This window comes from Leucopleurus acutus (genome assembly GCF_964270905.1).
Source record: "Leucopleurus acutus genome assembly, chromosome: 1".
Lineage (NCBI taxonomy): Eukaryota > Metazoa > Chordata > Mammalia > Artiodactyla > Delphinidae > Leucopleurus > Leucopleurus acutus.
The window spans coordinates 32,224,645-32,239,880 of record NC_139142.1 but is presented as its reverse complement, the minus strand read 5'-3'; the positions used below and the strand labels follow the sequence as shown (position 1 = coordinate 32,239,880).

At 37.6% G+C, this 15,236-nt stretch overlaps 1 protein-coding gene across 1 annotated transcript in view; it reads left to right on the top strand.

Annotated features, from left to right (window-relative positions):
- SLC39A9 (solute carrier family 39 member 9) overlaps positions 1 to 15,236 on the top strand; it is a 48,080-nt gene that overhangs the window by 18,512 nt on the left and 14,332 nt on the right. The window contains exon 2 of the mRNA XM_082854241.1: positions 1,713 to 1,821. Within this exon, the coding sequence (XP_082710367.1) occupies positions 1,713 to 1,821 (109 nt within the window). The remainder of the gene's footprint in view (positions 1 to 1,712; positions 1,822 to 15,236) is intronic.

Genomic DNA, 15,236 nt, shown 5'->3' with positions numbered 1-15,236 from the left:
TTAAAGAAACCTGAGTGAAAAGAAAATACTGGGATTAAGTGGATTAAAACCATAGATCATTTATGGCATTGATTGTGATGATGGTTTCACAGATGTATACTTATTTCCAAACACATAAAGTTGTATGCAGTAAATATCTATAGCTCTAGTATGTCAATCTTAGTCAAGCGTTTTTTAAAAAGCTATAGGACATTTAAGCATCAAACTGAATACGGGGACTTCACTGGTGGTGCAGTGGTTAACAATCCGCCTGCCAATGCAGGGGACACGGGTTCGATCCCTCGTCTGGGAAGATCCCACATGCCGCGGAGCAGCTAAGCCCATGCACCACAACTACTGAGCCTGTGCTCTAGAGCCCGCGAGCCACAACTACTGAGCCTGTGTGCCACAACTACTGAAGCCCGTGCACCTAGAGCCCATGCTCTGCAGCAAGAGAAGCCACTGCAATGAGAAGCATGCGCACCACAACGAAGAGTAGCCCTCACTCGCTGCAAATAGAGAAAGCCCGTGTGCAGCAACGAAGACCCAATGCAGCCAAAAATAAATAAATTTAAACTGAATACGTTTTTTCATTGTATGAGTAATAGATGTTCATTGCAGATAAATTAAAAATGTGTTGTAGGGACTTTCCTGGTGGCACAGTGGTTAAGAATCTGCCTGCCAATGCAGGGGACATGGGTTCGATCCCTGGTCCGGGAAGATCCCACATGCCACGGAGCAACTAAGCCCATGTGCCACAACTACTGAGCTTGCGCTCTAGAGCCCGTGAGCCACAACTACTGAGCCCGCATGCTGCAACTACTGAAGCCCACATGCCTAGAGCCCATGCTCTGCAACAAGAGAAGCCACCGCAATGAGAAGCCCGCACACTGCAACAAAGAGTAGCCCCCACTTGCTGGAACTAGAGAAAGCCTGCATGCAGCAACCAAGACCCAACACAGCAAAAAAATAATAATAATAAATAAATTTAAAAACAAAATTTAAAAAATGTGTTGTAAATTATATATTACACATTATGTTTATAATCTATAAAGTAAAAAATTTGTTAATGTGTAATTTATACTTGTTCTACTTGTATGTATACCTTTTCAAAAGAATTACGAGATTATCAATGCATATTGTTGGCCACCAGCTTTTTCCTCATAACAGTACATCATGACTTTCTATATCCATGAATAGACCTGTATCATAATTTTTAATTACTGAGTCTTGTGCTACTGTGATGAAGTATTAAAGTTTATTAGCTAGTCTCCTTTCGTGGACATTTAGGTTATTTTCAGGTTTGCATTCTTAATATGTGCAGTGGTCATCTTTGCATAGTTCTTTCTTTCTTAGGATAAATTTCTAGAAGTGAAATCGCTGGATCAAAGAATTCACATTTTTGAGGCTTTAAATCTAAATTGCCAAATTGGGGTCCAGGTAGGTTGCAGCAATTCACGTTTCTTCCAGTGTTAGACAAGTATGCTCATTTCTCCCTATTGTGGGTAGTAGACAAGTTTTCCCACATCATTGCCAATCTGGTAAACTTAAAAATGGCATCTCCTTGTTTTAATTGGCATTATTATTCATGAAGCTGACGCTTTTTCATGTTCAGTGACCATTGTAGATTTTGGCCTCACAGATAAGCAACTCACAGTCTTCATTGCAGGTACTTCAGAAACTTTACCCCGTTCATTCATCAGTCTTTTCAACAGCTTATGTTTTCTTTCCAGGAGCGACTAAAGTTGGTGACTGTTTTGGGTGCTGGCCTTCTCTGTGGAACTGCCCTTGCTGTCATCGTGCCTGAAGGAGTACATGCACTTTATGAAGATTTTCTTGAGGGTGAGAAAGAGAGACAGGCCTTTGAGATACGTTATTGATGTGGAGGGCTGAAAGGAGAAGCTTAGTGGTATTTTTTTCTGAACACGGTTCATGTTCGGCATAGAATATATGCCAAAACGTATCTTTTGACGTCTTTGACAATAAACACATCAATAGCAGTTTGTGATTGAATGCCTCAATCCATGAATACCACTTAAGACTTATTTGCAATAATGCATGAATTCTGGGTTTTATAAGTATGACAGTCATTTTTTAATGTCCGTGCAAAAACTTCCAAGATCCTACATGATAATGATTGTATTTTTAGTGTTGTTTTTTTTTTTTTTTTTTGCGGTACGCGGGCCTCTCACTGCTGTGGCCTCTCCCGTTGCGGAGCACAGGCTCCAGACGCGCAGGCTCAGCGGCCATAGCTCACGGGCCCAAGCTGCTCCGCGGCATGTGGGATCTTCCCGGACCGGGGCATGAACCCGTGTCCCCTGCATCGGCAGGCGGACTCTCAACCACTGCGCCACCAGGGAAGCCCCTTTTAGTGTTTTTTAATTGAAAAAAATATATAGATAAACACATTTGGATTAAAGGACCCTTTATAGTAAGCTTTGTAGTGAGGACCTCTGTAGTAAAGGATAACTAAAAAATTAAAGAGACTTTTCCTGACAAGCAGAGAACAGTATAGCTGTATAAGAGAAAATGCTGAGCAGTGTCAGCTTGGTTCACTCATCTGTTAAATGATTTGGTCCTTCACACCAGCTAGAAGGCATACTTGATTCAAATTTGTGATTCAGCAAAATCAGATTCCTACTTGTCATGAAACTTCACAGATACCTGTGAAGGACTGAAACCACAAATGTTAAATTGGTGAACTGAATCTTCAAATGCCAAGAGTCTGTTGGACTTTAAGAATAGTATAAAGAGGTAAACACCTTCCAAATTTCTTACTAGTTATAGTATAATAAATAGTCTTTCAGGTCTCAGGAGAGGAAAAGAACAGTGTCTTTTATCCAGATTGATGATGCTCTTATGCCTAGGGTATGAATATGGGCATAATGGTAAAGAGTGGAGGACTGTGGAGATTTTATTGCAAAATAGGACAGAAGCTGAGGATTGGTCAGCCTTAGGGGGAAAAAATAATAAATCAGGAGCCTTAGAGCAGTGGTTTTCACCCTTTTCTGATCATATATTCTATTGGGAAAAAAGATACACACGTGCTATTGTACTGATTTACTCTGTACATTATAAAACTCACTCCTTAAATAGAAAATTTTGGAATATGAGGTTTAAAGTCCTTTCATATTCTAGTGGATCATCTTGAATTTTTCTGCATGTGATCATTACTATCCTGATATCCTAGGAAACATTCACACTATGATTAAATAGACAATTAAAATTTGTTTTGCTCGTCTTTGTGCTAAGAATTGTGGGTGGCAGTTATTTCCTAAACTTGTCTGATAATAAAAGTTCCTTGAGGGAGGGGTGCATTTTAAAAATGTAGTTTCCTGGCCCCCAACCTAGGCTACTGAATCAGAATTTCCAGGGAAGGGACCTGGGAATGTCTAATTTTAACAAGTTGTCAAATGATTTTTTTTTTTTTTTTTTTTTTTTTTTGCGGTACGCGGGCCTCTCACTCTTGTGGCCTCTCCCGTTGCGGAGCACAGGCTCCGGACGCGCAGGCTCAGCGGCCATGGCTCACGGGCCCAGCCACTCCACGGCACGTGGGATCCTCCCGGACCGTGGCAGGAACCCATGTCCCCTGCATCGGCAGGCGGACTCTCAACCACTGCGCCACCAGGGAAGCCCCAAATGATTCTTAATAGACAAGTTTGGGAAACACTGGGGTAGAGGAAAGAACTGCTTCAGGTTTAGTTTTTGTTTGTTTGTTTTTTAATAACAGTTTATGAGATAATTTACATACCATATTTCAGGTATATTTTTAAAGTTAAATGTAGCTACTATGTGTTGGGTTGCTTTCCTTTATTTTAATAGTTTTCCTGGTTTTGTTCTAAAATAATTTTGTGGATTCATTTGAAAATGTATGTGCTGTATAAACCTGTTTTTTCAAAAATAAGCGTTCTGGTCTCTTTAACCTTTTCACCATAGATTATTCTCCTGCCCTAAGCCATCATTAAAAAATCTTTTAAGGCACTTCCCTGGCGGTCCAGTGGTTAAGACTCCGTGCTTTCACTGAAGGGCGTGTGGGTTCTATCCCTGGTCGGGGAACTAAGATCCCACAAGCCACCGAGCCTTGCCAAAAACAAGAAAAAAAAACTTTAAAAATTATTTTCCCTGGTGGCGCAGTGGTTGAGAGTCCTCCTGCTGATGCAGGGGACACGGGTTCATGCCCTGGTCTGGGAAGATCCCACATGCCGCGGAGTGGCTGGGCCCATGAGCCGTGGCCGCTGAGCCTGCACGTCTGGAGCCTGTGCTCCGCAACGGGAGAGGCCACGACAGTGAGAGGCCTGCGTACCGCAAAAAAAAAAATTATTTTCATTTATATATTTTACATTCACTCTTTTTGGCATGAATGACTGCATTTTGCCAAATGCATAAAGTCAAAATGCAGAACAGTCCCATCACCTTCATCCCCTTTTGTAGTCAAACCTTTCCCCCAACCTTGGGCAACCTCTGATCTCTTCTCTCTCTCTATAGTTTTGCCTTTTCTGAATGTCATATACATGTAATCTTGTAGCCTTTGGGTCTGACTTTTTTCAGTTAGCATAATGAGGTTGAGAGTCATCATGCTGTTCTGTGTATCAGTGGTTTGTACCTTTTCATTTCTGAGTAGTATGCCATTGTTTGGATGAACCATAGTTTGTTTATTCCTTCACCAGTTGAAAGACATGGGTTTTTTCCAGTGTTGGTGATTATCAGTAAAGTCACTATACGCATTTGTGTACAGGTCTTTGTGCGGACATGAATTTTTATTTCTTTTGACAGGTGGAATTGCTGGGTTATATGGTAAGTGTGTGTTTACCTTCATAAGAAATTGCCAACCTTGTTTCCAAAGTGCCTGTACCATTTTGTGTTCCCCTCAGTAATGTGTGAGAGTTCCAGTTGATTCCCTTCCCAACACTTGATGTTGTCTATTTTGTTTTAGTTTTTTATTTTAGTCACTCTAATAGGTGGGTAGTGGTATCTCAATGTGGTTTTGATTTGCAATTTCCTAATGGCAAATGACGTTGAACATCTTTTCATGTGCTTGATTGCCATTGCTGTATCTTCTTTGATGGTATCCAATCATTTGTCCATATTTTAAATTGAGTTTTCTTATTATTGAGTTTGGAGAGTTCTTCATGTATTCTGGATACAAGTCCTTTACTGAGATATGTGATTTGCAAATATTTTCTCCTAGTCTGTGGCTTCATTCTCTTAACAGTATCTTTCACAGAGTAGTTTTTAATTTTGATGAAGTGAATTTATCAGTTCTTTCTTTCATGAATTGTGCTTTTGGTGTCATATTTTAAAACCTTTTGCTAAACCCAAGTTCACAAAGATTTTCTCTTTTGTTTTCCTCTAGAAGTTTTATAATTTTAGGTTTTATACTTAGGTCTATGATCCATTTTGAGTTAATTTTGAACACAATGTAAAGGTTCATTTTTTTAAAAGTAAATTTATTTATATTTTTTATTTTTGGCTGCATTGGGTCTTTGTTGCTGCACGCGGGCTTTCTCTAGTTGCGTGAGCGGGGGCTAGCTACTCTGTTGCGGTGCACGGGCTTCTCATTGCGGTGGCTTCTCTTATTGAGGAGCATGGGCTCTAGGTGCACGGGCTTCAGCAGTTGTGGCTCATGAGCTCTAGAGCGCACAGGCTCAGTAGTTGTGGCACACAGGCTTAGTTGCTCTGCAGCATGTGGGATCTTCCTGGGCCAGGGCTCGAACCCGTGTCCCCTGCATTGGCAGGCAGATTCTTAACTACTGCACCACCAGGGAAGTCCTTCATTTTTTGCATATGGATGGATGTCCAACAGTTCCAACACCGTTTGTTGAAAAGACTATCTCTATTGAATTGTCTTTGCACCTTTGTCAAAAATCAATTGACCATGTTTGTGTTGGTCTATTTCTGGATTCTCTGTTCTGTTCCATTGATCTATTTGTCTATCCTTTGCCAATACTACATTTGTCTTCTTGATGACTATATCTTTATAGCAGATTTTGAAATTAGATTGTGAAGTCCTTCTAACTTTGTTCTTATTTTTCAAAATTGTTTTGGTTAAACTAGTTCCTTTGCCTTTCTATAAAAATTCAGAGTCAGCTTGTCAGTATCTACAAAAAAAATCATGCTGGGATCCTGATTGATATCGAATTGAATCTATAGATTAATTTGGGGAGAGTTGACATTTTGAGAATATTGTGCCTTCCAATCCATGAACACAATATATCTCTCCATTTATTTAGGTCTTCTTTGATTTCTTTCATCAGTATTGTAGTTTTTAGCATACAGATCTGCAAATATTTTGTTAGATTTATACCTAAATATTTCATATTTTTGTGCAATTGTAAATGTTACTTTAAAAATGTCAATTTCCGATATTCTAGTATTTAGAAATTTGATAAGCTCCATGTAGCTTGAGCTGCTGTCAGGGCAAAGTGGCAGGAGAAAAGAGAGAACAGAATAACCTGTTTTTCCGCCATACTCTTCAGACCACTGGGGCCCTTTTCCTAGATACTGTGGCCAGAAAGATGGTGTATTTCTTGGGGTTTTAACTGCTGTTGTTACTGCCATGAAGTTCTGCAGCTGGGGCTGCCTTCAAGGCAGGGCTGGGAAAGAAAAGAGAGGGAGAGTAAAAGGAAAAAAAAGGGGAGGGCTTCCCTCCACACCAACACCTCTCAGCAGTCCCTCTTCCTGGTCCTCTGCTAGAAGGACAGGGTTTCTTTTGAAGTTTTTGCTGCCCTCTCTCCTCTTGCTATTGTTTACTCTTAATAGTCTTCAGGTAGTTGTATTTTGTGTGTTTTGTCCAGAGTTTTTGTCATAATCAGTGTGTGATTGAGACTATAGTGGGTTTACTCCACCTTGGCCAGCACCAGAAGTCCCCATTATTCTTTTTATTTTTTTTTTAATTTATTTTATTTATTTATTTTTGTCTGCGTTGGGTCTTCTTTGCCGCGTGCGGGCTTTCTCCAGTTGTGGTGAGCGGGGGCTACTCTTGGTTACGGCGCACAGGCCTCCCATTGCGGTGGCCTCTCTCCTTGCGGAGCATGGGCTCTAGGCGTGTGGGCTTCAGTAGTTGTGGCACACGGGCTCAGTCGCTCCACGGCATGTGGGATCTTCCCGCAGCAGGGCTCGAACCCGTGTCCCCTGCATTGGCAGGCGGACTCCTAACCACTGTGCCACCAGGGAAGCCCTCCCATCATTCTTTTTAAAAAGTAAAATGTTAATATTCCACTTTATTAAATTTTGAGGTAGCTCGACCATGATGTTAGTTTTAAACTAAGCTATCTCCAAATTTTCCTCATCTCTCTCTATACTGATAAGTCACATCACTTTAGTTTCTGCTACTTTATCTTTTTCTCCCTCCACCCTTTTCCACTCTTTCTTTATTGTACATCAAACCAACTTTTCTCCAAACTTTGAAAAAGGAGTTTATTTACATGTAACTACAGCCTATGGTTTAGTTCTTCTGTGAACCTTATAATTATGATAATTAACATATTTTTTCAGAGCTCAGTGTACCATGTTAACTAAGTGCTCTGACACTTTAATAAGCATTATTAAATACTAATTAATGTAAAAAGGAACCTCTCACATACTCTTCTGTGTTTATAGCTCTAAAATCACTGGCCTTAGATGATTATCAGCTTTCATGTGAGAAAACCATCTTTCTATAGAAACAGGTTTTGTTTTTTTTTTTTGCGGTACGCAGGCCTCTCACTGTTGTGCCCCCCCCCCCACCCCGTTGCGGAGCACAGGCTCCGGATGCGCAGGCTCAGCGGCCATGGCTCACAGGCCCAAGCCCGTGGGATCTTCCCAGACTGGGGCACGAACCCGTGTCCCCTGCATCGGCAGGCGGACTCTCAACCACTGCACCATCAGGGAAGCCCTAGAAACAGAAGTTTTGAGAACATAGTTTATTGAGTACTGCAGTCCTTTTTTACTATGGAGCTAATGTTTGAAACCACCATAATTCTTTGGAACATGAGAATTGATATGTTTAGGAAGGCTGGCTGTTGGTCAAAGACCTAAATGTAAATGTGATGTGCTCATAACTGGATGATCATTGAAACTGTTGTGGTCAGAAATAGTTCAGTATAGATTATCCCACTTATTTCTCCAAGAATGCCGTGTGTCAGGTTCTTTAGAGAGATACAGTTATCATTTTATGGCTTTCTCTGTGATTTTGCTCTACATTTAAAGTAGAGGGTTAAATCTGCTATTATATTTAATTAACTTTTATCCTATCATTCATTAATAAAAATGGAGCTCTTTAAGGCTCTTGCTATACTTTACTTTCAGGATTCTGAAACATGGATGATCCTGGACTAATACAACCTATCTCATCTACCTCTTATTCTGTCTGCTAAAATGTCTAGTCTCTGCTTTTTCCCTGCCCCTTCCTCTCCCTTCACCCCCAGCGTTGTTTTATTGTTCAGTATTGTATCTGACCAGATAATCAGGCCAACTATTTCATATAAGATGTTTAAAAATAAATCTCCCAAATTAATTCCATCTAATGTGCAACTGTGTTCCTAAACATTCAGTGAGCACTTAACCACATACCAGGTATTGTGTGACTATATTGCCTGATCATCACAGCAACCCTCTGAGGTGGATACTATTTTGTAGATCAGGCTTTTGAGCCACAAAGAGGTTAAATAATTTGCCCAAGGAACTCAGCCAGTAAGCGTCAGGACCAGGATTTGAAACACAGCCTGTCTTACTTGGAAGACTACATTTTTTTTTTTTTTCTTAACATCTTTATTGGAGTATAATTGCTTTATAGTGGTGTGTTAGTTTCTGTGAAGCCTACACTTTTAATGACACTCTGCTACATGGTGGACTTTGTAAGGAATTTCACATTACCAAAACACTGTTTATCTGCTAAAGGAATCTGTTTCCTACCTTGTAATGAGATTCTTGTCTTTCAGAAACACGGTAGTATTTTGATAAAAGATTCACTAACATCCCTTTAAAATGTCAGCTTTATACATTTGACTATGGTCAGTTTTCTGTTTTACATCAGAAACAGAATGCATCATTATTAAGAGCTACACCACCCTATTAACTGAAAACACGTCAAGTGTAAAGAACCATCTGTCTTTGCCAGAAAAAGATAAGTATATAGTAAAAATCTGTGAAGGTTATAAGGTGTGAGTAGAAGTTAAGAAATTTAAAACAACCAGTGAAGGCCAAAAATATAAAACTGAAAACTGGGGATCACCTCAAAAAAAACAACAAAAAAACAAATTACCTGAAGGTTTGAATCTTAGAATGCTTTGTTCTTTGTACATGTTAATCTGAAGAAGGAGTTCCAACAAATCTGTTCAAAGGGTAAATTGATTCTATTATATTAAATTTAACGTATGTGTCTGTGTCATAGAAAGGCTACATACTATACTGATGGAACTTACTGGAAGGATTCCTATATGAATATCTAGGGAAAGAATTAAGCCCATAATGATTTGCTGAACACTCTGTTAGTGGCACGAGAAATATATGTCTGATGAGCAATATCCAATGATAATACTGGGTTTATATACTCTGCAGTGGGGAATGTGACGTGGAACATGTCTCAGCTAATGAATTACCAACCAGTGCCCTGAGTAAAACAGACACAACGATAACAACCTGAAAGTTCTTTTGAGAATGAGTAACACATGTCCACAACGTAATGTATTTTAATTAAATAGCTTGGTTTTTAAAAAAATTTTATTTTATTGAAGTATAGTTGATTTACAATGTGACGTTAATTTCTGCTGTGCGGCAGAGTGATTCAGTTATACATATATATACATTCTTTTTCATATTCTTTTCCATTATAGTTTATTATAGGATATTGAATATAGTTCCCTGTGCTATACAGGAGGACCTTGTTGTTTATCCATTCTATATACAGTAGTTTGCATCTGCTAATCCCAAACTCCCAATCCATCCCTTGCCCACCCCCCTCCCCCTTGGCAACCACAAGTCTGTTCTCTATGTCTGTGAGTCTGTTTCTGTTTTGTAGATAAGTCCACTTGTGTCATATTGTAGATTCCACATGTAAGTGATATCATATGGTATTTGTCTTTCTCTTTCTGACTCACTTCACTTAGTATGATACTCTCTAGGTCATCCATGTTGCTACAAATGGCATTATTTCATTCTTTTTTATGGCTGAGTAGTATTCCATTGTATATATACACTACATCTTCTTTATCCATTCATCTGTTGATGGACATGTAGGTTGTTTCCATGTCTTGGCTACTGTAAATAGTAAATAGCTGGGTTTTGAGATCTCAGTTTTTGCTAGGTTGAGTTTCATGTCCTAGAGTAGAAGGAAGGATGGATGTGTTAATACTGAATATCTGGATCCCATTACTAATCTGTTTATGTACTAATAAGATCATGGGATTATCACTCACTTTGAAAAGTTTTTTTTGTTTTGTTTTGGCTAGTGCTTGCAAATAAAACCAATAATGCCTACCATTCATTGTTTATAATCCAGTAAATATTTCATGTTTTTATATAAAGTTAAATTCCACTTAAGTATAAGTATTCAGGTCTTTTATGGAAAGCTTCAATCAACAGCACACTTATTTCAAGCCATATATATATATATGTATGTGAACATGTATATATATATATAAAATAATGTTGCTGACATTTTACTTATTTGCCACAATTTTACATAAAATTAGGTGTTAACGCCTTCAAAATGGGAACGTCAGGAAATTATGTACTTGTATCAGTGAATGCTCAAAAAATGTTGGAACTCTTTCTTTAATTTACCTCCAGAGTATGCAGCACACTTAGATGAGAATCATCAGTGGCAGCAGAATTTTCCTTGAAAGTAGTTTAGGTTTAGAGAAATGTACAACTTATTCAATGCCAATCTGTTTGATAAGATAGGTGACCTGTTTATTCAATATTATTTTAGATCAAAAGCTGGTGATACTAGAAAATATGACAGTTTTATTGTGAGTCATAAACGTGACTCTGAATGCTGTACCAAGAGTTGCAAAATTATTTAGATAAAGAAAGCATTGTTAGGATAAGATATAGAAGGATCTTATACTCATTTAAATTTAAAAATTCTGATATAGTTATACCTTATGAAGGGAAATAATTTTGGCCACCCTTTGAAAGTTGTAATTAGGCTTGACATTTAGTTTCACAACTATGGACACCCGAAAATTAATTATCTTTAAAAATTATTATGCAACTGTTCACAAATAATAGTATGACTAACACCCTTTAATAAGGTGTTAACCCACCTTTGTACCTAAGCTCGCTTTAGCATGACCTTTCACCTAATTTAGCAGGTACATCTGTTACCTATTAAGTCTGGATTTATAAAGAAGCATGTGCATAATTACCTTAAAACATACAACTAAAAGATTGTATTTTATTTCCATTTTAAAAAATCTTTTTGCTTAGGAAGTAATTAATTGCATAACTTTTGAGATGAAATGCCACATTAAAAAAATACAGAAGTGAAGGCCATTTTTTTGCCTTCAACATCAATTTGTTGAGTATCTACTCAATTTATGGCCTTATATTGATTGTTATCCGTTCATAGATATACAATATAGCCCCTGCCTTCAAGAATTCACAGCTGATGGAAAATGAATAAATTAACAGTCAGTGACAGCAGGGTTTGGCAAACTTTTTCTGTAAAGGGCCAGATAGTAAATATTTTAGGCTTTGTGGGCCATATGGTTTCTGTTGCAGTTACTCAACTCTGCTGTCATAGCATGAAAGCAACCACAGACAGTCCATGAACAAATAAGCATGGCTGTGTTCCAGTGCAAATTTTATTTACAGAGCTAGGCATGAGCCTCTGTCCTGCAGTTTGCTGCTGTCTGAATTATGTTATAGTCATATAAAATCTATGGTAGACACGTACTACTACTCTGTGTGTACATGACTAGAGGAGGACACAGAAAATCTCAAGGAGGAAGGGACTTATGAGCTGAGTTTTGAAAGACAAGGTGTTATCCAGGAGAAGCAGCATGGAAGGCCCATGGATTCATTAACTCCTGCAGAGTCTAAGCAGAGGCAGAGACAGGAGCCCGTTTTGTTAAATATTTAGTGGGTACCTTATGAAAAGATAATCATTCAAATCCTTTCCAATAGCATCTTTCTAAATAGTGTTGAAAATTGTAGTTAGCAAAATTCTATGACTGACTTCACATGTGTAGTTTCTTTACATCTATAAATATGAAGAATTGGTTTTGTATGTTAAAACCGAAGCATACCAAAAATTGCCTTGTCTTTAGAGAAAGTCAATTGTTTTACTTCGTTTATTTATTTTACATTCTTGAGGCCATGCTAAGCTATTCTCCCAGCACACAAAGACCTACTTGAAAAGTAATGAGTTCTGCCATCTCAGTATTGGTCATCAGGGTACTGCATTTTGAGTTTATTAACTTTTTATTGAAATATTGCATACAAAAAAGTATACGTCATACATACAAGAAAGTACACATATTGGCAGTATATAGCTCAATGATTTTTCACAAACTGAACACCCTCCTTTTACCATGAGGCTACATTTTAATTGTCCAACACTACTGATCAAAATTCTTAGATTGCTTCTCTCATAAACTTAATTATTTTTCATCTCTGAGCTTTCAGTAAGTTCTCTAGCTTAAAATCCTTACTGCTAACAATAATTTTGCTTGCATGAAGGACAGGGTAGGCACATTCTGTCTGCCCACCTTTTCCTCCTAGACCTGTCTAGCGTTCAGTTCTCTTTAATTGATCACTGCAGCGTAGGCTTCTGATTTCCAGGAAATACCTTTTATTCCAAAATCATCCATTTCTTCCTCTGAAAGTCTCTCTTTACCTCCAGCAGTGCTTCCAAACTGAAGGTAGCAACTCTGGATCTTGAAATAAATTTAGTAAGTTGGACTTGTGACTGGCATTTAAGAAGAGCACAAAGGAGGGACAAGACAGATGAAGAAATAGAATAGTGCGTTGTAACCATTGTAAGGATAAGTATTATTTTTTGCAGATTTTTATTTAGTTTTTCATCTATGTTTACTAGATCATGATGTAAAATTTATTTTTTACTAGGGATCATGTCCTTAAAAGTTTAAAAAACATTGTCATAAGTCTCATGTCAGCAATTTCAAAAACTGCTTAACATTAGCACCATTAACATTAACTGCTGATACTCGTAGAACTTGTTTAAATTAATAAAATGGAAATTGGGGGGCTGGAGGAAGTTTTTTTCTGCCTGTCTCTTGGAGGAGCACTCCGTCTCATTTTAAGATGCCAATGTAACTCAAACAGAGATGTTACAAGAAAAAATATTGCAGACAGATATCCCTCATGAATGTAGATGGCACAGTGCTTTACCAAATATTAGCAAATTGAATACAGCAATATATAGACAGGATAATACATTTTGACCAATTGGAGTCTATCCTAGGAATGCAAATCAGGGGTTGGATTAATATCCAAAAACCATTTTAATTTATTATCTTAATCGAATAAAGTAGAAAAACCATTTGATCATCCTTAACAGGTACAGAAAAGCATAAACATTTGACAGAATTAAACTCCTAATTCTCAGCAAACTAGGAAAGAACTTCCTTACTGAGAAAGGGTATATTTGAAAAACCTACAGGTAAGATGCCTAACACTGGGAACAAAACATGGCTGTCTCCTCTCAACCACTTGTACTTAACATTGTACTTGGGGTCTTGGCCGGACGCAAGTCTGAAGTAAGGCCAGAAAAAGAAAGAAAAGGCGTAAAGATTGGCAAGAAGTAAAACTATCTGTTTGCAGATGACATGATCACCTATGTAAAAATGGTTAAAAATTTAAAGCCTCACAATATCAAATGTTGACAATGGAATCGAGCAACTAGTACTCTCAGACATTGCTGTTGGGTTTGTAAAATGGTACAGCCACTTCGGAAAACAGTTTGACAGGTTTTTTTATAACGTTAAACATACATACACCTGTCAGTTCTGATCCTAGGTATTTACCCAAGGGAAAAGAAAATGTGTATCCACAGAAAGACTTGTACCTGAATGCTCATAGCAGCTTTATTTATAATGGACCAAAATTGGAAATTACCTAAATGTCTATCAACAGCTGAACGGATAAACAAGTTGTGATATGTCCATACAATGGAACACTACTCAACAAAAAAGAGGACCAAACTACATGCACAGCTTAGATAAATCTCAAAATGTTATGCTGAACAAAAGAATCCTTATGCAAAAGAGGATATATTGCATAATTCCATTTATATGAAATCCTAGATCAGGGAAAACTCTGGGGACAAAAAGCTCTTCAGTGCCTGCTTGGGACCAAGAGTGACATATTGACTCCAGGGACGCACAAGACAATTTTTCTGATATTTTAAAGTACTGTTCCATATCTTGACCTTGGTGGTAGTTACTAGAGTTTTTACATTTGTGAGCTATACCTCAATAAAGTTGATTAAAAAAAAGAGAGAGATTTAGACATTTTAAAACAAGTAAATGCAATCACTATTAGGGAAAAAAATCTTAAGATTAAAAAATTACTTTGGGAAGATGAAAAAGTTTTAGAGATGGATGATGGTTGTAGAATGATGTGAGTGTACTTAAAGCCACAGAATTGTATGCTTAAAAATGGTTAAAATGGTAAGTAAATTTTATGTAATGTGTATTTTACCACATTTTTTAAAAGTTAAAAAAGTGTGTAAACAAAAAATCTTTCAAGAATTAGAAAAATACATGAGTTTTTATTATCTTAAGATGGTATGTGCTTTGTGCTTCTCAAAAATGACTTTTAAAGAATTAAGGCAGGCTCTAAAATATTGCAACAGACTTATGTAATTTCTTTGGTCAAAGATTAAAATGCTTAATCTAATTATAAGCAAGAGATGTGTTTAGTATGTTAGCCTGTATTTATGAAACACAGCAAAGATCAGGATTCTGGCCTTGAAGTGTTTATGTTTTGAGTGTCAAATACGTGAGTATAATAAACTAGCAGTATTACTTAGTCAGGTGTCATTTACTGTAATTCAGAGTATCCTGACAATCATATTTCTAGAACAGTCATCTTTCTAGAACAATCATCTTTCTAGAAGGAAATGTCTCTTTTAAACTGCTCTGCCCTTTTGGTTTCTAATTAGTGATTGTCCCCTGAGATTTTTAAAGCTAAAAGTGTTTTATACCCAGTTTGCCCTTTATTTGCAATTTTTATATCAACCTAAGTGTAAAACTAGATAAATTTGATTGTAATTATTTTCACTCTTACTGTTCTTCATTTGCCTATTTTCA